Source organism: Parus major, chromosome 1 (genome assembly GCF_001522545.3).
Source record: "Parus major isolate Abel chromosome 1, Parus_major1.1, whole genome shotgun sequence".
Lineage (NCBI taxonomy): Eukaryota > Metazoa > Chordata > Aves > Passeriformes > Paridae > Parus > Parus major.
Genome location: NC_031768.1, coordinates 40,477,068 through 40,500,187, shown reverse-complemented (window position 1 = coordinate 40,500,187; position 23,120 = coordinate 40,477,068). Strand labels below are relative to the sequence as shown.

The window sequence follows — 23,120 nt, the reverse complement described above, 5'->3', positions numbered from 1 at the left end:
CTGAGGCATGCATTGCTAGTATGTCTTACTTCAGTTTTTAATTTTATTCCTGTCTCTCACTGAGAAATATAGAACTTCTAGTCTATATTGGAGGGACATAAAACAGCTAAGGAGACAGCCCACATGGCTCTTCTCAAGAGACCGTTTTTAACTCATTCACAGCTAATTCCAGAAAATCACCTCAATGTAGCAAAGTCTGGTTGAATTTTTGTAACATGCATGTTATTAGCAGGCCCACTTGAGGAAATGAATGGGTTTGGAACTGAATACAAAAGCATGTTAAAAAGGAGGCAAGGGCAAGGATTGTAGAGTTGAACCAGCCTTCTAGGGAAGACCTCCTAATCAAAAAAGTACACCTGCATTTGAAATGTAGCAAAGCACAAATTAAGACTTCAGGGCTCCAATTTAATTTTGTCTGTGGGGGAGACCTTCCCTGCAGCACTCTTTCAACAGGGATAGCGTCAAAATTGGGGAGGAGGAGTCAAATTTGCAGACGGGGAAGAGTTTTATTTCTATGTTTCTTTTGGCTACCAATCTAATTAATGACAAGAGTTAATTGGATTGGTAGCCAAAAGGAACTGAAATAAAATCCCAAATTCTGAAGTTATGAAACTGATTTGTATTTCTATCTTCCATTTTGGGCTCAGTGCAAGGGTATGTACATTCCTTATTTTCCACTGGTTTTGCTCACCTTGTCTGTTGACATACCTGATTCCAATTATGTTCCCTGTGTTGAATCCCCAGTTTCCTAATGCAGCAAATCCATTTGCTTTGGATTTGAACAAACATTCTGGGCTTGGCTGGTATTTTCAATGTCTGCCACCCTCTGAAGAATCTTAGATATTTTTAAGGAAATTATTGGGTATGTTTAATCCTTTGTTTTGACAGACTGAAATACCATGTTCCCAGACAAATTTATGCTACACTTGCCAGAAATAAATAGGCTGTAACTTTTGTTACTAAATAAAACTAAAGCTTAATTTTTTAAAAGAACACTTACTATTATCCTAACATCCACGCATTTTATAATATATTTCCAGCATGCAGCTTCTTGTCAAGTCATCAACTGTGCTTAATTTCTGTGAATATCCAAAGAGAGTTGTATACTTACCTTTTCTTTTGGTTCAATTACAACAGACAAATGTCTTAAAACCAATGGTCCGTCTAGACTGTAAGTGAAGTTAACATTCTCAAATGCTATCATTCCTTGGTTAGGCCATTCTGGTGGTGGATGTTTGTTGGTCTCCCAAGGAGCTTCTTTTTCAAGTTCTGTGTACTCCATCACTCTCTCTACTGATATCATCTAAGGGGAGGAAAGAAGACATACATACATGAACTTCATCCTATGGCATACACTGCAAATACTGCATGCATTTAAGTATGTGTGTGTATTTTTACCATAGAGATTCAATGCAAATTACTCCATGGCTTTTCTTTTAAACACAGGTAAGAGTATCTGGTGCCATTCTAGGCCTTCTTTATGTAACTAAAAAAGTGGAAAGAATACATCTCATGTCCTACCACAGACTCAGATATATCATGATACATAAAGCCATTCATAAGCATTTCTCATCAGTAGGATTAATTACAAACCTAAATACATACATTTTAAGAAAATTAAGCCAAGAGAGTTGTTTGTCAGTCTTGACTAAGATGACACCAATCCATTGTGTGTTGGAAAGACAAATCTAGGAATGAAACTACCAAATGAACTACATGGATGAGTTTGACTCCTTGCCCTGCACAGGATAACCCCTCAAAAAAATCGCACCATGTGCCTGAGAGCATTGTCCAAATACTTCTTGAACTCTGGCAGACTTGATGCCACATCCGCTTCCCTGGGGAGCCAGTTCCAGCGCTCAACCTGGGTGAAGAATCTTTTTCTAGAATCCAGCCTAAACCCCCCCGACATAACTTTAGGCCCCTCAGGTCCTGTCACTGGTCACCAGAGAGAAGAGGTCAGAGTCTGCCCCTCTCCTTCCCTTCACAAGGAAGTTGTAGACCACAACAGGGTCTCCCTTCAGTCTCCTCTTATCCCAAGTGACCTCAGCCACTCCTCATAAGGCTTTCCCTCCACATGCTTCATCATCCTCACAACCCTCCTTTGGATGCTCTCCAACAGCTTTATTTTATATTGTGCTGCCCAAAACTGCACACAGGACTGAAAACAAGGGTGCACCACCACTAAGCAGAGTGTGACAGTCACTTCCCTTAACCAGGTAGCAACAGAATGGAGATGAAATGCTCTTGCCTTCCCCAGGTGTAGTCACCCTTTAATAACAAGGGATTTTTGGTAGATGTCCACCTATCAAAGAAGTTGATGCTAATCATAGCTCCATAAAATGATCAGCATTTCATACCAAAGCCAGATTAGTGAATGGACTTTCAATGTATTTCTGAGTCACAGTCTCCAAGAAAGCAACTCAGTACATGTGACACTCCCACAGGCACCTCCAAAATGTCCCAAATGGCATGAAAAAACCTGAAAGCTTTCTTCCCATTTCTAAAAAAAATCTGTCACCACCACTCTACTGGTGTGTGAAAAATGCACTGAAAAAGCAATTTGACAGCAAAAAAAAAATAAATTCTACCTTCGTTATTTTCATTATTATTAATTAAGCTTGGCTTTGTAACTTCTACAAAAAGACTACACATCTCCTGGACTACATACAGCAAACTGTAATTTTAGGTAACTTCACTTGTCAACACAACAAAAAAAAAATCCCATTTTTATGTTTAGCACTTTTTTTACAATCTGATTTTCTTATGTATCATCTTAAGAAAGTAGACAGGCAAATTAGAACATGCTAGTAAATATTATGAATCGGTCAAAGATGTTCTATATTATATATTTTGGAAAAAACACAACCTTCTCAGCTGAATATAAACAAATACTTTCACATTTGTGTTACATTAGAATGAATTAAAAAATTATAAGCCTTTGCAGTGGAATAACAGGACTCAAAAATGCCTTGAGGGATATAAATATTTTTTAAATGCAATAATAAATAACAATACATTATAAATACCAAATAGAAAAACGTAATTTAAAATCTTCCTTATAGAAAGGGATTAATTTTAACTTTAATAAGTTGCAATACAATCGTCTACACTGCAACTGGACAGTCCCTGTCCGGAGGACAATCCCTGGACACAGTTCACCTCAACAAACATTCAAAACCAGTCAGACAAATTATAACCTAAAAGAAGTTATTCTTCTTTATGACAGCAGAGTGGTGCCTTAATTCCTTGCTAAGGTATTAATATCCTAAGTTAATTAAGAAGAGTATCATCCTTAAGGCTTCATGTCACAAGCATGAAAGGAACCAAGAGGGGAAAAGGAAGAAATAAACATTACCAGATTTTCAACTTCAGCACTTTGTCTAACACCCCACTGGAATGATCCCATGAGGGTGATTGCATAGGAGAGTGCCAAACCAACTTGCCCCGCACTCAGAGCTGCAGAAGAAAGGAAAATGACACTCAAATAGGTAAATTGTAATTAGGCAAAATCTCAGTTAAGCTCTCTTTCATGAGGTTACATACATGATGGAAGCATCACAGCCAGGATTTTATTTGGTTATGTGCTACTTGCTATCTGTGCAATGAGCAGCTCCAGGCAGAACAGCTAGCTACTCGCTGCATTTTTGGGGTACATTCTGGAAACATTTTAACAAGATAATCCAAATTCTCCTTGGCCTGGTGTTTACCTAAAAACTGAGGTTCAGTCTCAAGATCATACTTACATGGATTGTTAGGGTCATCCCTGTCTGGCTGAGCATTAGTTAACTCCTCCCTATTTTTCTACAGAAATTTGATAAGGCCCTAAACCTAAGGAAAAATTTTGCATAAAATAATTTCAAAATTAATTATGAACATTTACATCAACTTTGTACTCCTATAAGCAGTCAGATAAAGTAACAGGACAGAATATTTCTTCTCTGTGTTCAGTGGGTCTACTTTCACAAAATAAATGTATTCTGTCTGCCCCAATATTAAGCATGTCCTCTGACTTATTGGAACTTTATCCTAATATAGTTCTATTGACTTCAAGAGAACTATTCTTTATCCAGAGGCAAGGAAAGATTCAGGACCGTTGTTTTGACTTGTCTTTTTGCATTCTACTAACATCAAACCTAGCTCAAAATTTGGAGACTTGTGCAGCATCGAGCATTCAAATTTTAAAACACACGTGCACATACAAAACTTATCCAAAGAAAAAAGAAAAGAAACAAAACCAGCAAATTAGCACTAATTTTCATGTCCAAGATAATTACATCTTCCTTCATGTTTTAGATGACTATCTCATTCGAGTACATCTAACCCAATTACATCCTGGATGATGCATACACTAATGACAGTTCATGAGTGACAGTGAACATAAAATGTATTATTATAAGGCAATTTTCTTTCTGGAACTGGACTATCCCACTGATCCAAGATATGAGAAGAGTATCCCTAGGAAGTTTAGCTTGCCGTTTGACCTACTGTGCCATGTGCAAAGGAAAAACATTGTTAAGAGGCAGCTCCGTGGGTGTTTCAGTATGAAAAGCAAAGCCCTGTAGGCCCAAAAGAGAAAGACAAAGGCAAGGAAACAGAGTAAGATTTATTTCTTGTTACTGCTCTGAAAGCCAGAATCTCAAAAGTGAAGACTACAGAAGTGCACGTTTGTTTGCACACTTGGGGATGATGACAGATGTATGCCTCAGCCCGGAAGATGTCTGAACTGCCTCCAGTATTTGCAGGAAAGCCGATCCAGCCCCAATGCCATAGACTAAGGAAGAGATCATGATCTAGAAAGAAACATTTAACTTAATTACAGCCTTTAAACAACTAGAAACAGCAACATATGAAAAAGAATTAGGCATTACTACACATGGTAATTACTGGGTGAACTTTTTCTAACATCTGTACTTACTCTTGGCGAGAAGCAGGGAACCAAAGGCAACCACTATAACAAAAATGGCACAGATGGCATCCAGACGCACAGCAAACCACCTTGAGGTTGTCAAGAAGAGGAACCAGGCCTCTAAAATGTATTTTATAAAGACACAAAACCAGTGGATTATTAGAAAACAAAGTTGTATAATTACTACTAAATTAATTAATGTTAATAATACAAGTTGTCAAAAAAAAACAACATTGCCATCTTCAAGTGCATGTCTGCATGGACTGATGATGATCAGGATACTGACCAGTTCTCCTGAAATTGTCTAATTTAGCTTTCACACCAGTAGCAACCACAATAAGAAGAGAAAGAAAAACAGTGAAGTCTGGAAGCATGGTCCACTTATTCAAAATGGAAGCCTCTTCTCAACTCTAGTGGACTCAAGAGTCTTATACAAAAAGCAAAAGTACAACTGCATTTACTGTAGCTGAACTAGAGTCTACAGGATTTTAGCTAGAACGTATCACAACACAACTGTCAGAGACATGTTTTTAGAAGGCAGCTACAGCTGGTTAAGCTCCTGTAGGAGCTACTCAATACAGCCACTGCAGCTATACAGAGCAATTCAGATGATTAGATGTGTATTTTTACTTTTGGGGAAGCTCACAGGTGGACATCTCCACTCTGCACTCAAATAGCAATTTGGTGCTAAGTTCCATGCCAGGTAGATATGGCTAGATACAGCACAAAAAGGCACTGCAATACAGAAGGCAAAGTGCTTGAATTCAGGGCCAAAATCAGAAGCAAAGTGTCCATAATAAAGCGTGGCATTATTTATTGTTTAGGCTGCACTCAGAGGAATTGTTCCAGCTACTACCAAGTCACAGCAAAAGGTTACCATTCCAACCCCTTCTGCCTTGCTTGCCATAACTCCCTGCTAAAGATCACTGCAGTTTCAACTGTTCAGTGTTCCTTAGCCCAGTGCTGGGAAAAATTCAGACTAAAAAAACTCTCCCTTTTGTAAGACAGAGAGCAGGTAAGTATGGTTATTAGTCTGATCATCTTGGATAGCCAGATTATGGAACTTTTGTTCCACTGATCGTAATTGTCCAGGGAGGTGCATTAAACTGCCAGCTTGAGATGGGTCATTTTGCAACCTCCCAATGCAACAGGTCTCACTGTGCATAAAGAAAGGGATCGGACTGTCACAGGAACTGATAAAGACGCATCATGGTCTGACGACTCACGGGCTTGCTTATAGAGATGGGCACTGGCAGGAAAGAAACTTGGGTTTAGTCAAATGTCAGCCTGCCTTTTAGATGTTTCTGATTTAAAATTTGTTTAATATTCCATTCATAGGCATCCCTCAAAGGGGTTCAAATCGAGAGTCCTGAGTCCTAGGCTCAGGCCTAAATAGAGAGCCAATAGTGCTAAACAAAACCATAGCTAGTTGGGAGAGCCTTCTGCAATGCAGAAAAGAATTTAAAACTCTTTAGGAGCCTTTAAAACCCAGGACTCCAGCTTTGTGAGCTGGTATGAAAGGTGCTCTCTTACGTCAGCTACTGCTTTCTCACATTTACTATCAAAGAACTACTCAGAGTGAAAACAACTTCAGGAAATCTCTAGTTCAGTCTCCTGCTAAAGCAGAGTCAGGTCAGCGGTCAGACCACGTTGCTCCTTGCTTTATGCAGTCTGAGCCTTGAAAATTGACACAGTTGAAGCCTGCCCCTCTGGGCAATCTTTGCCTCTGCTTGACTGTGCTCACAGTGAAATAGTTTTTCCTTGAATTCAGGTTAAACATCTCTTGTTACAGCTTACAGCCATGTTGTTGCTCCTACCACTATGTACCATGGTGAGGAACCTGTATTTATGGCAACATCCTTGCAGGCAGCAGAAGGCAGCTATTAAATCCTCTGTATTCTGTGGACTGAACAAACCCAGTTACCTCCAAGGAAATATCTCTTGTTAATACCCTAACTATCTTACCATCCTCTCCAGGGAGCTCACTCCAGTTTGTCAGAATGTTTCCCAGATCTCGGGGTCCACAACAGGATGCAGTAGTCCCAGTGCGGGCTGACAAGTGTGGAGAGGGACAATCACTTCCCTCCTTCCCCTGGCTATTCTCCTGTTAATACAGCCCAGATGGAGTTGGCCTCCTTTGCTGTCCACGCACACATTCCCAGTGAGGACCAAAACCAAAACACACTTTAAACCAGCTGGTGTACCCCAAAGGCTTGGGTGGGAAAGACACCAAGACAAAGTGTGTAGGTATACAGAAGAGTGTGACTGCAAGCACTAAGGCTTGACCTCAAAAGCAGGTTTATTATCTGCCCAGGAGGGGGATTATTGACAGTTTTGTTAGGGAGATGCACAGACTGACTGAAAAACGAAAGTGTTTTTATGTTCCCTGGATCTGACTTTAAAATACAGAAAAATATTCTCTTAAATGTCAAGGTCCTCTTGGTCTAGTGAAACTTCTATACAGAGCTTATTGCCTAAAGATGTCTTTTAATATAAAACTAAACCACAACTTTGTCTTCCCTCGCTATCAGGTACTGTAATGTTGATTTGGGCAGAGAACTAGCAACTATAAAATATTAAGAAATGGGAAAGTCAAAGCTAGAGGTGCCTCCCTGGAAGATATACGACACCAGTCACAAGTCACTGAGCTCAACATGGTCAGGGTGTATGATGCTACAACTTGTGACAAACTATACTTCAAAAAGGCTCAGCTGGTCTTGTCTGAATTCATGTAAATCTACAAATTACAAAACAGCCATCAAATATATTTGTATGTCTTACAACAGATGAAATTCACAATCTTACCTAACAAACACAGAACCGAAAACTTGCATTCTGCTATATCTTGAAGAACATTGTAATAGAGAACATTTAAATAACAAAGAATCACAGTGCAAACCTGAATTATATTACTTATGCTTGCAGAATACCAATATTTCAAACCTTCCAATTATGTTCCATAATTCCGTATTTTAGATTTAAGCCCTGAAAGCTGCTCAAAGTGAAAAATAAGCTAGATTTATGAAACTTTTTCAAGATTATTTATACTAATAATATCTGCCCATTCCTAGCACACTACTTAGTATCAAATCTTTCATAATATAGCTTGTTTCCTCCACATCTCTCTCTGCCCTCCCCCCACCTTTCCTTTTCTTAAAGATGGAATCCAGGAAAATGTTAAAAATTATTCTAAAAGTATTCTTATCAGGCATACTTTCAAATGTTTATCTTATACATTGTTAAAACATATGCATGGGTATTCTAAATTATATTACCGCCCAAAGTAAACTCTCTAAATCTAGAGAGATAATGTTTTTGTTCTAATACAGGAATTTTACCCTAAAGAGACAAATGCACAGCTCCTACTGATTTTAATGCACATTATATACATGTCGCTGAGGGCATAAGATATTTCCCTCCTACAGTGCAAAGTATTTGATTTTTCACATCAATTCATCACAAACCTGAGTGGAGGTCTTGGTGTGCATCAAATAATTTTTGAAATCTTTCCTCTGCTTTCAAAGCCCGAATAGTCCAAAGACCCTGGAGGGATGATGACAAGTGGGAGAACACTGGACTTCGAGCTACAAAGGGAAATGAGAGTTAACTTAACAATAGCTGAAGGACAACATTTAATTCTTTTTGTACCACACTAATCTTTAATCCTACCACTTTATATTTAACCATACAAACTACTCCACTGCATCTTTTTAGAATAAATATGCAGTATCTTTAACTAATGTTCTCTTACTAGAATCAGTCAGACAGCCAGGCAGATTAATTTATACAAAAATGTCTTACATTTCTAACAATGGCTGTCACTGAAGTAATTCTTTGAGCTTTATTAATGACATTAGGCATCCATGTTTGTTATGCATAATGCTTAATATTCCATATCATAGTCAAGCTAAAGTCAGGCACAGGAGTCAGATAAGGTCAGAAATACCATTAGTATATGCATGCAAGGTCCCAAAGACCAGCAGCTTAGCATGTTCGTAACTAGCTTTATTTACAGATAGTTAACTGACATACCCTAGGTTTATCATTATGCAAAACAGGAGTTAAGCATGTAATTCACTAGTTGAGAACCAAGGCAATAAGGAAGCTATTTGCATAGCAAAAGAAAAAAAAAAAACCTTTGATGGACTGTCTATAAAATACTACCATTTCACATAATAATAAGTAGGGTTCAAACTAACATTAAGTCCCGCCAAACTACATACTTGTGGATTCTAGACGTTTAATATCTCTTGAAGTGTCTAAGAAATATCGTCGAAGAAAAATGAAAATAATAAATAGTGGAATTAAGGGGATGAGTATCCAAGGAATCACTGCCACAGCCACAGCCACCACACCAAAAATCTGTAGGAGAGTCTGGAGCACAACAGAAACAAAATAAAAAACTCTTCGCCAGAAGAATTTAATTTAAAACAAGTATAAAACTATTTAACACTATTGAAACACTTAAATATTTAAACATAACTACCACATTTAAGAGCAGATGCGTTGCATAACATTTGAGTAACATCTATTTTTAAGCAACTTGGAAAACTTAGAGTAATACCTAAATTGACTATTTTTGTAATTTATGGTTTCCCTCCACATTACTTGTTCTTTAAAATATGTCTTTACAAAGCTGGTTGACTGAAAATTAGTGTATTTCTTTGTAGACTATTTTGTGACTGCTGCAATGAAGTAATAAATGATCAATGTAATGGACAACTAATCTTTAATGGACCCTAGTTATCTGGTGAATCAGGAATATGTTTTTGCATTCCTGCTAAGAAGAAACTGGTGAAAAACTGGATTTCAACTTGAGTTGAAATACTTGACACTTGGAAGAGAGACTTTCAACACAGGCTTGCAATGTTTTCCTAAACATGGCATCATCCCATTTAGAAAGAACCCAGGAGAGGAGAAAGTGGGCTTTCTCTTCTCAAAGGATTGCATTGTGAAATGCTACAAATAAGAAGAAAATGTTACACGCCACAAAAAGTGTCATAAAAGGCTTGTTTCACCAGCTTTACTAGAGTGTCATGTAACAGGTGACGTAAACCTGACTTTACTCTTAGAAAACTAGATATAATGAGGGAAACTCTGTTGCCTAGGACAGAGGATCCTGGCCCAACTTTCTGAATTAAATACTCCATTTTCTTCAGACCTTTTTGCATCTTTCATCAAACTTTCAGTTTGAATACAGTCAAGTACATCATCTGCACACAAACTTCTTTCAGCTGTGCATGCATGAATGTATGGTTGGAGACCTGGTATACTATAATGAGGATGTGTCCATTTGTTCCCTAAAAGGGGGGAAAAAACCCCAACCCATACAAAAATAAATCCGTATAGTACCAAAACCAGCTAACTGAAATCCTAGCTCAAGATTAAATTACTGTATTATTCTCATTACCATATTCCTTGGAAATGACAATATTTTCTAAAGATTTTTCATTTAATGGACTGTACAGCAACCAACTTCTTCATCACCCCACACAATCCAGAAATGGGTTCCAGCTAAATTTTGTGGCTGCCTGACTTTTACATTCCAAAAATGCATTAGTGACCACTGGGTGCCACAAATGCATGTCTTGCAGCAAAAATGCTTCAGTCCCTTTAACTTCAACAGAGAGCTACCAGGGTTTTCAAACATTTTCAGTGGAAATGTCTATGAAACATTGCATTTCCTGCTGCACTTCTGATAGCACACTAAGGCCGAAACCAAGTACAACCTTTACCCCTAAATTTTCTTTTTTTTCCTTCAGGCTTCTCTGACTTTACCCTAATTTGACCTTACCAAAGAGCAAACCCACACACCTTACATATTAAGACTGCATGAGTCAGCTCTAGGCTTAAAGGTCTTAGCTCATGAAAGAAGATTTATCAGTATAATAGCCCCCCATCTCATAGATCCTGAAAGCACATTTTAGGGTCTCACAACTCTATTAAGAAAAATTGCTATAAGGGAAAGGAGCTCTGGAGGAAGTTGCATTACCACTACACTGCTCATCTGTGGGTTAAGGTGTTGATAGCACCATGTTGTTTGACCTTCTAGAAACACACAGCAGATCACAAACATTTTACCTAGATTTCATCAGAAGGAGGTAAGGTGGCAATGGTGCACAGCGTTTCACCTGGATCAATTATGCACATGGCTGTGTCAGCACAAAGCAAAACAAATCACTCTGGGATCCTCACTCACTGCCCTCAGCCCTTCTCTACCTTCTGCTTCTCTGGCATTCTTTAGAAACCTGTAAACGTATTTCCTTTTTATCACTGGATGAGGAGAAAGGACATAAAGATTCCTGACCTCCTACAAATGTTCTCCTGTCTAGACCTCTACTTTCCTCAGTAATGCTCATTTATCTCTGCCAAGCCTGCCAGCCATCCACATGCTGGATAGTTTCTAGAGGTTCCCACACCTCCATCCTTACCAGCAGAGACTGAAGTCCATTCCTTCCTTCCTGTTCCAAACTCACTCCTGAATGTGCTTTATGCACCTGCTGCCTTCTCCCTCTGTCACTTCCTAGACAGTCACAAAAAAGTTGTTTCTGAAGTACAGTCTCCTCACAACATCAACCGCAAATCCAAAGTCAAATGTTGCGGAGAGCTGTTTCAAGGAAAAGAATTCTGAGGAAAACAAATACTCCTGAATAAAAAATAAAGAAGCCAAACTAAAGTTTTAGAGATGATAATCTACAATATGTTGCAAAGTGCCAGTGGGGGTGGGAGTGGGAGTAAAACTATTAAGATCCAGCTCATGTAAACAAAGCCTTGCTATGGCAGAAATACAGGGAAGGAAAAGATGGTTAGGATGACTAAAGTAAAAATCTGACACCGCCTTTGGAAGGAATTTTAGATGAGCCTGCACCACCTTATCATTATAAAAATTTATGATAGGGTGGATCAGTCATGTGTGTTGTCTTTTTTGAAAACCAAACTTGCATATAAATTAACTCTTAATGAAGTAGTCTGAAAGCCAGACACAACCATTTGCAGACTGTAATCATGTAGTCACTGTGTGAGGTAAGGCAAAGGTTCTAGCTCCTGAATTTCACAAGAGACAACCAACTTTTGCAGCTGGAGACTGCCCCAACTTCTACCAAGTTCACTGCGTGCAAGCTGCAGGACGCAAGGTAATCAACAGGCTGGCAACAGTGGTAACACGAGTGTCTGGTGTCTCTCCTCTCTGGAGACAAACAGCAAGAAATGCTCAGGACTGGGTGTCTAGACTTCCCATGCCAGAATCAGCTTACAATGGAAAGTTGTATCAAAAGTCCAAGATTTTCCTACATAGAAGAAATATGGTCTACAAAACCATCACCTTCTAATGTATTTCTTAATTTTAGCATTCAATATGTAATGACTGTGTAGAAAGCAGCAAACAAACTGAAAAAAAAAAAGAAAAGCAACTAAAACAAAAACACAGGAGCTGATGAATTATATTTTACAGCTATCTGCACAGTATTTCAAACAAGGCCACCTTGCACAAAAGACAACAGATGACCAAAGAGACAAGATCAAAAAGACCTGGATAGTTTCAGGAAAAGACCATTGCTTCCAAATGGAGCCATAGTGTCCAATGTCCACCTTCAAACTTCAATTTCCCTGGAGAAAGATGAATCTCCCACACACATCCGGTACACAGTCTATCCCTAGAGTACAGAAAAGCACGTTGTTTCTGTTGGGAGTTACCCTCTTGCTTACAAGAGTCCTGAGAGATTCCCCCATGATCTGGTCACTCACTCCATTTACTGTGGCTTTTTTTCCCTTAAAAATCTCCTCTTTTACTGCAGCAGGCATACCCAACTATAACCCTCTGGGGAAATGAATGCTCTGACCAGCACGTTCGCTTGTCAAACATGCTCTCCCTTTATCATCTGATGACCTACTTCTCCATTATTCTTACAGGTGTGGAGAGCGGTATTCTGGAGTTTCTATCTCAAACAGGTCTGTCTCAAACAGATCTAGGACTAACAGGTATTTCTGTACCACAACCACAGAACAGAAAAACATGGTATAGGACCTACTACCATAGGAACCACACCATCCTGGACTTACAGTTGTTGACCTGGTAGGATCTCTAATCAATGAGAGGAGCACAGGGGATGGGATTTGAGACTTGGAGACCTCACTGTGGGAGTCTAGATGTGGTCTACATAGTAAAACTCCTGTCCTAATTTAGAAGCTTAAAAAGTGATGAATAGAATAGTAAAATTGTTTAGATTGGAAAAGACACTAAGATAATAGAGTCTGCAGCACTGCCAAGTCTACCACTACACCATGTCCTTAAGGATGGTATATGCATCTTTTAAACATGTCCAAGGATGGTAACTTCATCCAAACTTTAAGTGCATATCTGACGTCCCTCTGGTTGAATATTTTGGTACAATCCACTAACTGTATTTACTTGACACCCTCTGACTACAACAAAGTAAACATCTAAAGCCCATCAAGCCTATATTTTGATGACTGAATCTACAGTCAAATCTCATGCAAGAACTGCAGCATTCCAGGATTGGTTTTACCAATACCTAAGCAGAAGCCAAGTACACCTACTCAGCCCCAATTCCTAAATGCTACTTCCTAGGCCCCAATACACACTCACAAGGATTACATTAGCCCATGGAACTGCCACAAAGCCATGCTAATTTAATAACAGCAAAGGCACATGTCCTTGATTTCAGTTTGAACCTTCACTGCATTAACTTTGGGTACTCTCAGTCAGGTAGTGCTGTCTGAAGTAAAGCCAGGTCAAAAAACTACAAACCCCCATTCTGTTAATACTTGCTTGGCATCACCCTTCCTCCTCCTTCTCCTCTACCCCTGACTGAAATTATTTCCTTGTTAACTCTGCCAAATAACTGCATGAACAATCAATCCTTAATCCAATTCTGACATTATCTTTGAATGCTTTTTTTTTTTTTCTTCAAACAGACTTTTTTGAACCAGACTGTCTGGACTGACTGACCTGCATCTCTGTTAAAGAACAACTGCACAGGTGGCTGGTTACACTGGGACACCAGAAGACAAGTTTCCCTGGGAAGATGACATTGCAATAAGATCAGAGTGATAAACACTTTACTTGGGCCAGCCCCACCCAGAACCACAGTGTAGATTTTCTGCATTTTTCCCCTTTATTACAAAAAGCCACAGGAAACATCCAAAGAGAAACTAGCACCTAAACAATTCTACTTCATTTTATTCACTTAAAGCAGCTGAGGTGAGCAGTCTTTTCTTCAAACTACCTTTAAAATAAAATTTATGGGTTTTCTTTTGGAACAGGTTAAAAATAAGTATATATTGTTGTTTATACTATTGCTTGCATCAAGCTGTCAAGAACACATTTGTCTTCAGCAAAAATGCAATGAAGATTTATGAGTACAGGAGAGCATATGGGACACATTAAACAGCATCTCTTAACAATGTCCTTTTCTGAAGCAACCAGGGACAGCAATCTTTGACAGGAATGACAGCTCTCAATCAGTGTTACTTCAACTTTAGGAAAATGTGCATCCACAAGAAAATTTGGAATTTGAAGACCACGACAACCAATGCATTGAAAGGGGGAAAAAAACGACACAACTGGAGGAGAAATGAAAATTATCATTTCAGATAAACTGAATGAAGAAAGTAAGAACTAAAAACTGCCAGCTCTAAAAGCTTCAAAAAGAGCAAGTTCTTCTTATCTCCTGTGAGATGCAGGATCCTTCTCCTCTGAATTCTGATATTTGCAATTAGTGGACGAGGGGTTACCTAACTAAATCAATATGTCACTGCAAATGGGCTGAACACATCTGCCAGATACACCACAGAAATGTATTCAAAATTTCCAATCACATCCTTAATGCTAGCACCTCCTATTTGTTCTCGTCTCTACAAGACAGTCCTTCTGGATCGCTGTTTTTCCAAGTGAACAAGTGTATACTGAGATCCTCAGGGCAAATGTTTTCTGTGCCACCAACATGCTCACTCATTTAACTTGGCATGCATTTTGTCATTAAGTGAGAAGCCTTAATGTTTGTTTGACGCCACGGTGAACTGTGTGCCATTGTTCTTTAACAAGTGACCTTATAATAAAAAGGGTGTTTTCTTTAATACATTGGCACTGCCACCACTCTCATATTCAAACAGCATTCTATCATCAGTAATCTCTTACCTATCAGTAATCTCTTACCCTGCAAGAAGGGATAGAAATAGATTCTCTGGACACCCTGGGCCAGGAGGCTTAACTGTCTCATGCAGAACTTGACTGTAACAGCAATTTTCAAAAATCACAGTCTGGGTCTGAGACTTCCAGATATGATGCTTTAGAAACAGACACATAACCAAGCTCTGGACTTGGTGATTCTTACAAACACTTGAAATACTCATCCCTTAAAACTCTGCACTACATTCCTACAACATACAGAGGTTATCTTCTTTCTAATAATAAACTATCTTCACTCATGTAAGAAGCTTTTTGCCAGGGCTCTTCAGCCATGGTAGTAAGTTATTCCCACTAACACAGGTTTTCCACGGAAAAACAAGCTTTTATCAGAGCCAAAGCTACTGCTCTACTTAGGCATGCAGCTCCTGCTCTTACCCACTGCACATGGAAACCAATATTGTCATACACAAAAGGACAGTGCCAATAGCCAATCTTGTAAATGGCTGTGGACAATATATCCTTGTATTAATAAGCAGTAAAACCTTGAGCAGGATCTTTGGTTTTCTGAAGTGGTCCTTGTTTATTGCATCTTGTGCCCCCTAAGCACATCTGCACAGAAGTGCTCTCAGTGATTTGGGCAGCAAGTCACAAATTTGCAATGAGGATCTACAGAAAAGTGAGAAGTCTTCTTCCTGACATCACAGGAGTTCGTTTTTAACTTTACTGTGATCTCCCTGTATGAATAATATAAACAGCTAATATGTTTTTGCTGTTCAACAACAATGTGTTTTGTTGTTTGTCGCTTCTCCTGTGAACAGACCTTGGCTATATCCTTATATTGTTCTTTTCCCAAGGAAAAAGAGGTGCACACACAAGAACTGTTCACATAAACTACAGTGGTCTTTGTACCATGAAAAATATGTTTTATCTTGTAAAACACCTCTGATGTCCAGCACAACTTCCATGGTAGCTTGAGGAAAACAGCATTAATCAGCAAGTGTAGAATATGCACAGACACACACACACACGCTTTGCTTTCCTAACAGCTCTTGTCAGAACCTGCCTGAAACACTACAGAAAAATGTCTGGCATCACCTAACACTCCCAGAGTTACTCCTCAGGTAGCAGAAAGCACCCCTTTTCCATCATATTAATTTAGAGGGGCTGTGGGTCCAATATCCACCACCATTGCCAAGTGTGGTTGCTTTGTTGTCTGTGACACTTGCTCCAAGATTCCCAGAAAAATGCATTTTTGTATCTCCTCTATCAGTCCTTGCTGTTGAGTAACTGATATTTTTAAAGGAAAATAAAGAATGGCTTGACAATTTTTGCTCCTCCTACCTCTTAGAAGGCACTTCTATGATGTTTCCCCAGCTATACAAGCCCAAGACAGCCCAACTGAGCACAGTTGTGCACACAGTTTGGTTCTGTGAAACCAAAACAGTTGATTCAACAGTGGGTATTTTACTCTTTAGTAGTGTTGCAAGTAGTGTATTTCTCATTGTATTCTTTATTCACATGTTTATCATTTTATCATCAGAGGCTGATTCACTGATCTTTGTTTCCATTTTATCCCACCTAAAAACCCTTTTTGAAAGCTGATATTATTTCTGTGATAATTATGGAGAACATATACACAGAATGGGAACAAAAAACCCCGAACTCTTTTCAGGCGATTAGGATGCAGGAGGCAGGTCTTACAGGCCAATACAAAATAATGCAAAAAATGGACAGTAAAAGGACTGGGAAGAGTAAGGCTGGGAAAAGTTAGACCTTTTGACACCTCCAGTACAAAACTGTGAGTGCTGGGGTACTAAACAGGGGAAGTATCACAGAAAGTAGCTCATACCCTCCACAAACAGCATCTTTTATTGCACTGCTGGAGAAAAACCACTGACCTAGACAGACCATCAATGGCATTCATTCATGTTCTTATGGTCTAGTCCATTAATTTACTTGCTGAAATACTGTCCACTCTCCTGTGAGGAATTCCTCTGAGCTAATCATGATGTTATCACTTTTTCACACGTGCTGTGCACATTTTATTAATTTTTTTTGCAGTTCTTTAAAATGTTTAGCAAAACTGTGCTTACCACAAACACTGCCGACCCACATGTCACAGTTTCGCAAACTCTGTCCCTGAGCCCTGTACTTTCCTGCCTCAGGTCTCTTGTCCTTCATGGCCATAATGCCAGAGCAGCTGTGCACCCTCCTCAAGAATACCTCATTTTCAACTGCATGACCTTTTCTGCTCAGCCAAGTCTAACTTTCACCAGAAGTCAATTCTGGGTCTTTCAAGAACTTTAAAAGCATTGTGCTACATTCAAACTGTGGGCTCTTCTGTTAAAGATTTGAGTATCAATTCCTCAGTAACACAGCTCTTCAGCCTTACAGCAACTACAAAGCTTTTAAGAATTTTATTGTTGTTCTTGCTATTTAGAAATACACTATTCATGTATTGATTTTTAGGTGGAATGAAGAACTACTCGTATTTCTGTAAACACCACAACAGCCTCTCTGCCCCAGTTAAATGAAAACTATGAAAAATATTAAGGACCACAGCATTAGCTATCCTAAGAAATAAAAACTACCTTCTGTTTCCTTCAGGTCACACTCCTTCACAGCAGATAGGCAAAAAATGCTTTCTACCCTTACCCTGATGTTTCTTTCTTTAACTTCCTCAGAGCTTTGATAGTTTGACATGGCTATAAAACACTACTTTCCTATTCAAAATAAACTCCTGACTCATAATTTTTCAGTACTACATGATGTCTAGTGAACACTCAGCTCCAAAAAGTTCAATAGTGGTCTGATCTTTCAGCATAATTAAACTAATCAGCACCAGCAGGTTTCATCCAGTTCAGCTGTTCTGTGCATGTCCAGAACCCAGTGAGTAAAGAGAAAATTCCTTGGCAGAGAATAAACATTATTTACTGTCATAAGTGTGTGCTCATTCTTTATGTGTTACAAATATGTAGCAAACCGACAGGAAGACTTTTCAGAAGTTTAATTTATCACAAACCACCAATAAAGGCACACTTACTAAAGTAACTAAGTGATACCAGGTCTGATTCCAAAATCCAAACTTTCTATAAATTAGAAGATTGAAAAAATTATTTTTCTAAGTGTTATGTTGTGTTTGACAAAAGGATGGACAATTGAATCAAGCACCAAACCCAGCAGTTTTACAAGACCTAAACCCATTATTTTAGCATAAAAGTGACATTTATAGTAAGATAGTTCTGCTTATTGAAACATTAGATTGATTTCAAAAACCATTAAAAAATTATTTAGGGATGTGGCTGTGGAAGAAAATTAAATCACTCAGCATCCTGTTCTTCCACTGTGCAGGAATAGATACTATTAAGTGCTTGAAAGAGGGCCTTTCTAAATACACAGATTTTTGTATTTCAGAAGTACAATCCAGATGAATCAATTTTTTTAAATAATACAAAAATGTCTTGTAATGTATGATGTAACAGAAAGACATATGACATTCAATTACCACCTGAACTCCCATCTTTTCTCGTACAGAACTGCCCACACTGCAGTCTCCTCTACCTTTTGACAAACTCATCTGGAATTTTCAAATCAGAGTTCACCAAGTAGCCACAGTATCAGCTTCAGCAAGAAAAAAGTTCCTACATTGTGTAGATGCACACATAACCACGGCAGAACATTTCTGTGAGATGAAGTCTTTATTTTTGCTAAGGATAATTCCTTGTCCCACATGTTTATTTTGGGCATAAATACACATAATGATTTAACACACACACACACACACATCAGCTACATGGCTTAGTAATTCAAATTACCTCCAAGTTTCTCATTCCTTCTTGAATCAAAAGTGAAATCTCCAATCCTTTTGCCGAACAGCGAAATCCTAATTTGTTTGTAAGCAGACATTGTCCTATCTATAGTGTATCAGTAGTTTAAGGCAATCTAGAAGATTTGTCCTTATCACCATTTGGAATAGGATTGTTACACTCTCTGACTGACAGCAGAATTAAAGTATTTCTAGCTACTGTAAAATGTTAGAAATGTTAATGATTTTCAGAAGTCTTAAAACTAATCATCAGTCTGAGACAGATATGACAGGTTGCAATAATGCTTACCAAGTCAGGGAAATACCTATAAACAATAATAATAAAAATTCCCACTCTGGCACTAAAAACAGCAGTAGTATATTCACAAAGAAAGACCAAAAAGAAAAGGAGAAAACTTCAGAATATAACTTCACTGGCATACATAAATACTCTTACACAATATTTCTTTGCCTTCTTTCACACGAAAGAAAAGCAAGTGAGAAAATAACTTCCAACAGATATGAACAGCCCCAAACAAATAGAATCTCTTTCTGGAACTTTTACAAATTCCACCTTAACCAAAGTGGGGGAAATTTCCAGACCACATAGAACAGGGGGGAACATCACTGGACTTCCATTACAACTATCCTGCTTTCTATCATCTGAAAATAGATTGAAAGTAATCTGATAAACAAAACAGAGAAGCCCATTCGGAGAAGGGATTATTTAAACCTGACTGTAATTTTGTATCTACAGTTTCCAGCTTTCAAAATACTACAAGAACAACTACCAATAAACTTCTATATGCTCAAATGTTACAGAAATTAGGATAAAAACTGCACCTCACAATGCTCATATGCTCTGGAAAAAGACAGAATTCCACTAATTGAAAACTTTATTTTTCAGAGCACTATATTCACACCACCTGTTTTCCACATTTCAATGAGAAAATACAAGGAGCCCAGTACAAAACTATGACCTACTTTTACCACATAAATGGAGAAGGGCAAAAACTAAAAAGAAATGAGTTAAGAAAAACAAGAAAAGCATTAAAGGAGGCAAGAGAACAAGAAGGTAATGACACCATATTTTCAGTATTATTTTACCTTCTTTCCCATGTTAGATAAAGACTTGCATCTACAAACTTTATTAATATCAAGTAGAGAAACACCCTAAATTATTAAAGCAGTTACATTATATTCATACACAAATTAGTTTTGTTACAGTAGTGATCTCTGCAGCCTTGACACAAATGTGTGGAGAATTGCATGCATAACTATTCTTATAAAAATTCTAAAAATGAACATAAATAGTAAAAAAAAAAAAAAAAAAAAGGTGGGGGTGAGGCAAAGGCTTAGGCTGGGGATACATAGTCATTATAGTGAGAACAGACCCTTAACCTTCCATGGAAAACCAAGATTATATAAAAACAGGAATTCACCAATTAGCAGTGACTCCAGACTTCACACATTTTATCCTGTACACACACCACCAATCTGAGTAAATATGCAGCCTGTATGATGCAAGATACTCACCCTTCTGTTCAAAGGAATGTGATGACAGGTACAAAATAAAGAACAACAATAGCTTTGGCACAGATTATCTCCCACTGCTGGTCACCATCAACAAGACTAATTGGCTACTGAGATGTAACAATCAAGACATTCAAGGACAGAGGAAGAAAAGGTCAATAAAAAACTGCGCTATTTAGACAAGTGTCTGTGCTAAACTCACAGCTTCTGCATGTTGGTCTTGGAGACACAAATGCAACCCACGCTTCCTCTTCCTCCAATACCTCCCACCCCTTTTATTTGTTCGCTTGTTTGTTTTTAACAAGACAGTGGGGTTTATTTAAAAAAAATATACTAAAACTGAATGCACATGCAAATACTACATGACCACAGCAAACATTAGGATCTCACTGCAATGATCATATTCACCTTTTCTGAAATTAGAGTTTAAAAGTCGCCAATGAAATATTGTACACCCCTATTATTTTTCTTTAGGTTTTAACTGGTCTTTCATTCTGCAATAGCCAGATGCCCTGTAATATGCATCTTGGGAAGGTACAGCAAGAAAAAAGTCCTGTAAGGTTTCAGTTGTCAAGTGTTACCAGGCAACTGTTTGTATTTCTTTATTTATTTTTCATTTAAACCTCAGCACAGCAAAACTACCATGATTCAGCAGAAGAGAAGCTAAAAGGTATCCAAGCCACAGGTCTGCACGATGTACCAGGCTCAACAGAGTATGTTGACATTTAACACAGATCCCACTACTGTTTACTTTCTTACAACACACTTAGGATCATATTTTGAACACACACAGAAAGAATTACTCTTTAATGAATAAAAATATCTCTTAAAACACACACATGCATATAGACTAAACTCTGTTAAACTGGAAAAAACGATGCAACAAACTCCTCAGGAATCCCACCTCTCACAAAAAGCACAAAATAACAACGTCATTGTTAAGCTAAAAGGTCCTGGAATTCCTTCTACACACTTTCCCTGACATCCTCACACAATAAAATGCAGGGGTCAGTGGTACTGAAACAAGGAACGGCAGTTCCACTCTTGTGCACATACGAAAGCAAGTGACCCAAGCCATTATTCCAGTCTGAGGCACTTTTTGTTCCTAATATCCAGATGCAGCAGCTTCTTTTTTCCCCTTTCTCTTTTTTTTATTTTTAAGAAATGACTGTGGACACCTCCTTCACATTTTCCTTTTCTTCAGTATTTTCACTTCATAAAGCTGCAGTCAATGTGTTTTGTGTGTAGTGAGAAGGGAATGGCACATTCAGTGGTGGTCTCAGCCACAGCCTACATTGGTGGCTCAAGTAGTCTCAGGATTAGGTCTTTGTGTGTGATGAAAGGATATGAAAAGTCAGTTATTTAAACTCAGTCAAGCTGTTGATTTTGGGGAGGAAAAAGGTTTTGCAATTCAGTTTTCCTCAATAAATCACTGCCCTTTTTCAAGGGCAGCTGCAGATAGTTCACATGTTCACAGTGTTCTCCAGAAACAAAACAGATCATGATTTTTTTACCCCTCCCCTCAATCTAACGTAGGGTAAGAAATCAAAATGAACGGGCCATCACATTAATTACTCAGATTCACTTGAAATTAAAGCAGAAAAACAACTCTGTTAACAAGTTATAAGATCACTGAAAAATTACAAGGGCAAGAAACTACAGAGAAAACCATCCCTTTAAAATTTACCAGAATAACTTACACAACCAAAAGGAAGTCTGAAATATGTTTCACCGTCCTATGTACTCAATCAGTTTACAGACATAATTTCCAAGCAGCAGTTCATCAGTTTGGGTACTCATCTGGCAAAGTCTGAGATAAGAGTTTAAAGATGTTAAGCCTCTGCAGATCTATCTTGAGTCAAAATATGATTCAGTCTTTGTTGAGCTCTCAAAAATAAAGCATCCAAAATACTGGCCACGTAGGAATATCTGGGCACACGTGCATAAACCACTATTAAATATTTTGGATTATTAATTCCTAATACTCCCCCATTAATTTTAATTCCTAATTTCTAATGCTCCCTCAAAATTTTATTTCTTGGCTGGCCTTTTCCCCAATTAGTGCACCGTGGTTTTTGCGTGCTGCATGGAGCTAAACATTGCCCAGAGAAGCTGTGGATGCCCCATTCTTGGAGTGTTCAAGGCCAGGCTGGATGAGGCTTTGAGCAGCCTGGTGTAGTAAAAGGTGTCCCTGTCCCTGGCAGAGGGTTTGGAACTAGATGGTCTTTGAGGTCCTTTCCAAGCCAAAGCATCCTGTGAGCCTATGATTTTAAACTACAGACCCCACACCTACCAGTGAAGTCTACATCGACAGAAGAAGTCCACATACTCCCACAGAGGTTAAGGCAGAACACTTATATCTAAATATAGTAAACCCCTCATAGAAAGTTTTAAAGAACTACAATGGCCTTCACACAAGTTGTCCTCTACCTGAGGAGACTGTAACTTAGCTGGAGAACAGCTGCCAAAACCATGTAATTCCAGTTAAGAAAAAGAGATGCAGACTGAGGCTAAGGAGGCTAACAATAATTAAAAATATATAAACTCACCAAAAAAAAAAAAAAAAGCCAAAACCCCACCATCTTCACCAAACGAGTTCATTCAGCTTTTCGACTATCTTAATCAACCTACAGCATTGATCACTACCTGATTTTACAACCAAATTTAATGCCATCTTTGGTAGAAATAGTAAGTATCACAGTGAACATTAAATTGCTTTCTATTTT

The 23,120-nt window shown here is 38.4% G+C and overlaps 1 protein-coding gene across 8 annotated transcripts in view; it reads right to left on the bottom strand.

Annotated features, from left to right (window-relative positions):
• Positions 1 to 23,120, bottom strand: part of ABCC4 (ATP binding cassette subfamily C member 4) — a 142,003-nt gene that overhangs the window by 38,057 nt on the left and 80,826 nt on the right. For 5 of the 8 annotated variants that reach the window (XM_033514098.1, XM_015620603.3, XM_033514095.1 and 2 more), the window contains exons 21-25: positions 9,133 to 9,283; positions 8,374 to 8,493; positions 4,919 to 5,029; positions 3,359 to 3,459; positions 1,112 to 1,303 (exon numbers count right to left, since the gene is read on the bottom strand). In XM_033514098.1, the coding sequence (XP_033369989.1) occupies positions 1,112 to 1,303; positions 3,359 to 3,459; positions 4,919 to 5,029; positions 8,374 to 8,493; positions 9,133 to 9,283 (675 nt within the window). Of the gene's footprint in view, positions 1 to 1,111; positions 1,304 to 3,358; positions 3,460 to 3,490; positions 4,794 to 4,918; positions 5,030 to 8,373; positions 8,494 to 9,132; positions 9,284 to 22,094; positions 22,205 to 23,120 lie in introns of those variants that run through there. The other 3 variants (XM_019006083.2, XR_001520195.3, XM_015620611.3) reach the window with 3 other exon arrangements.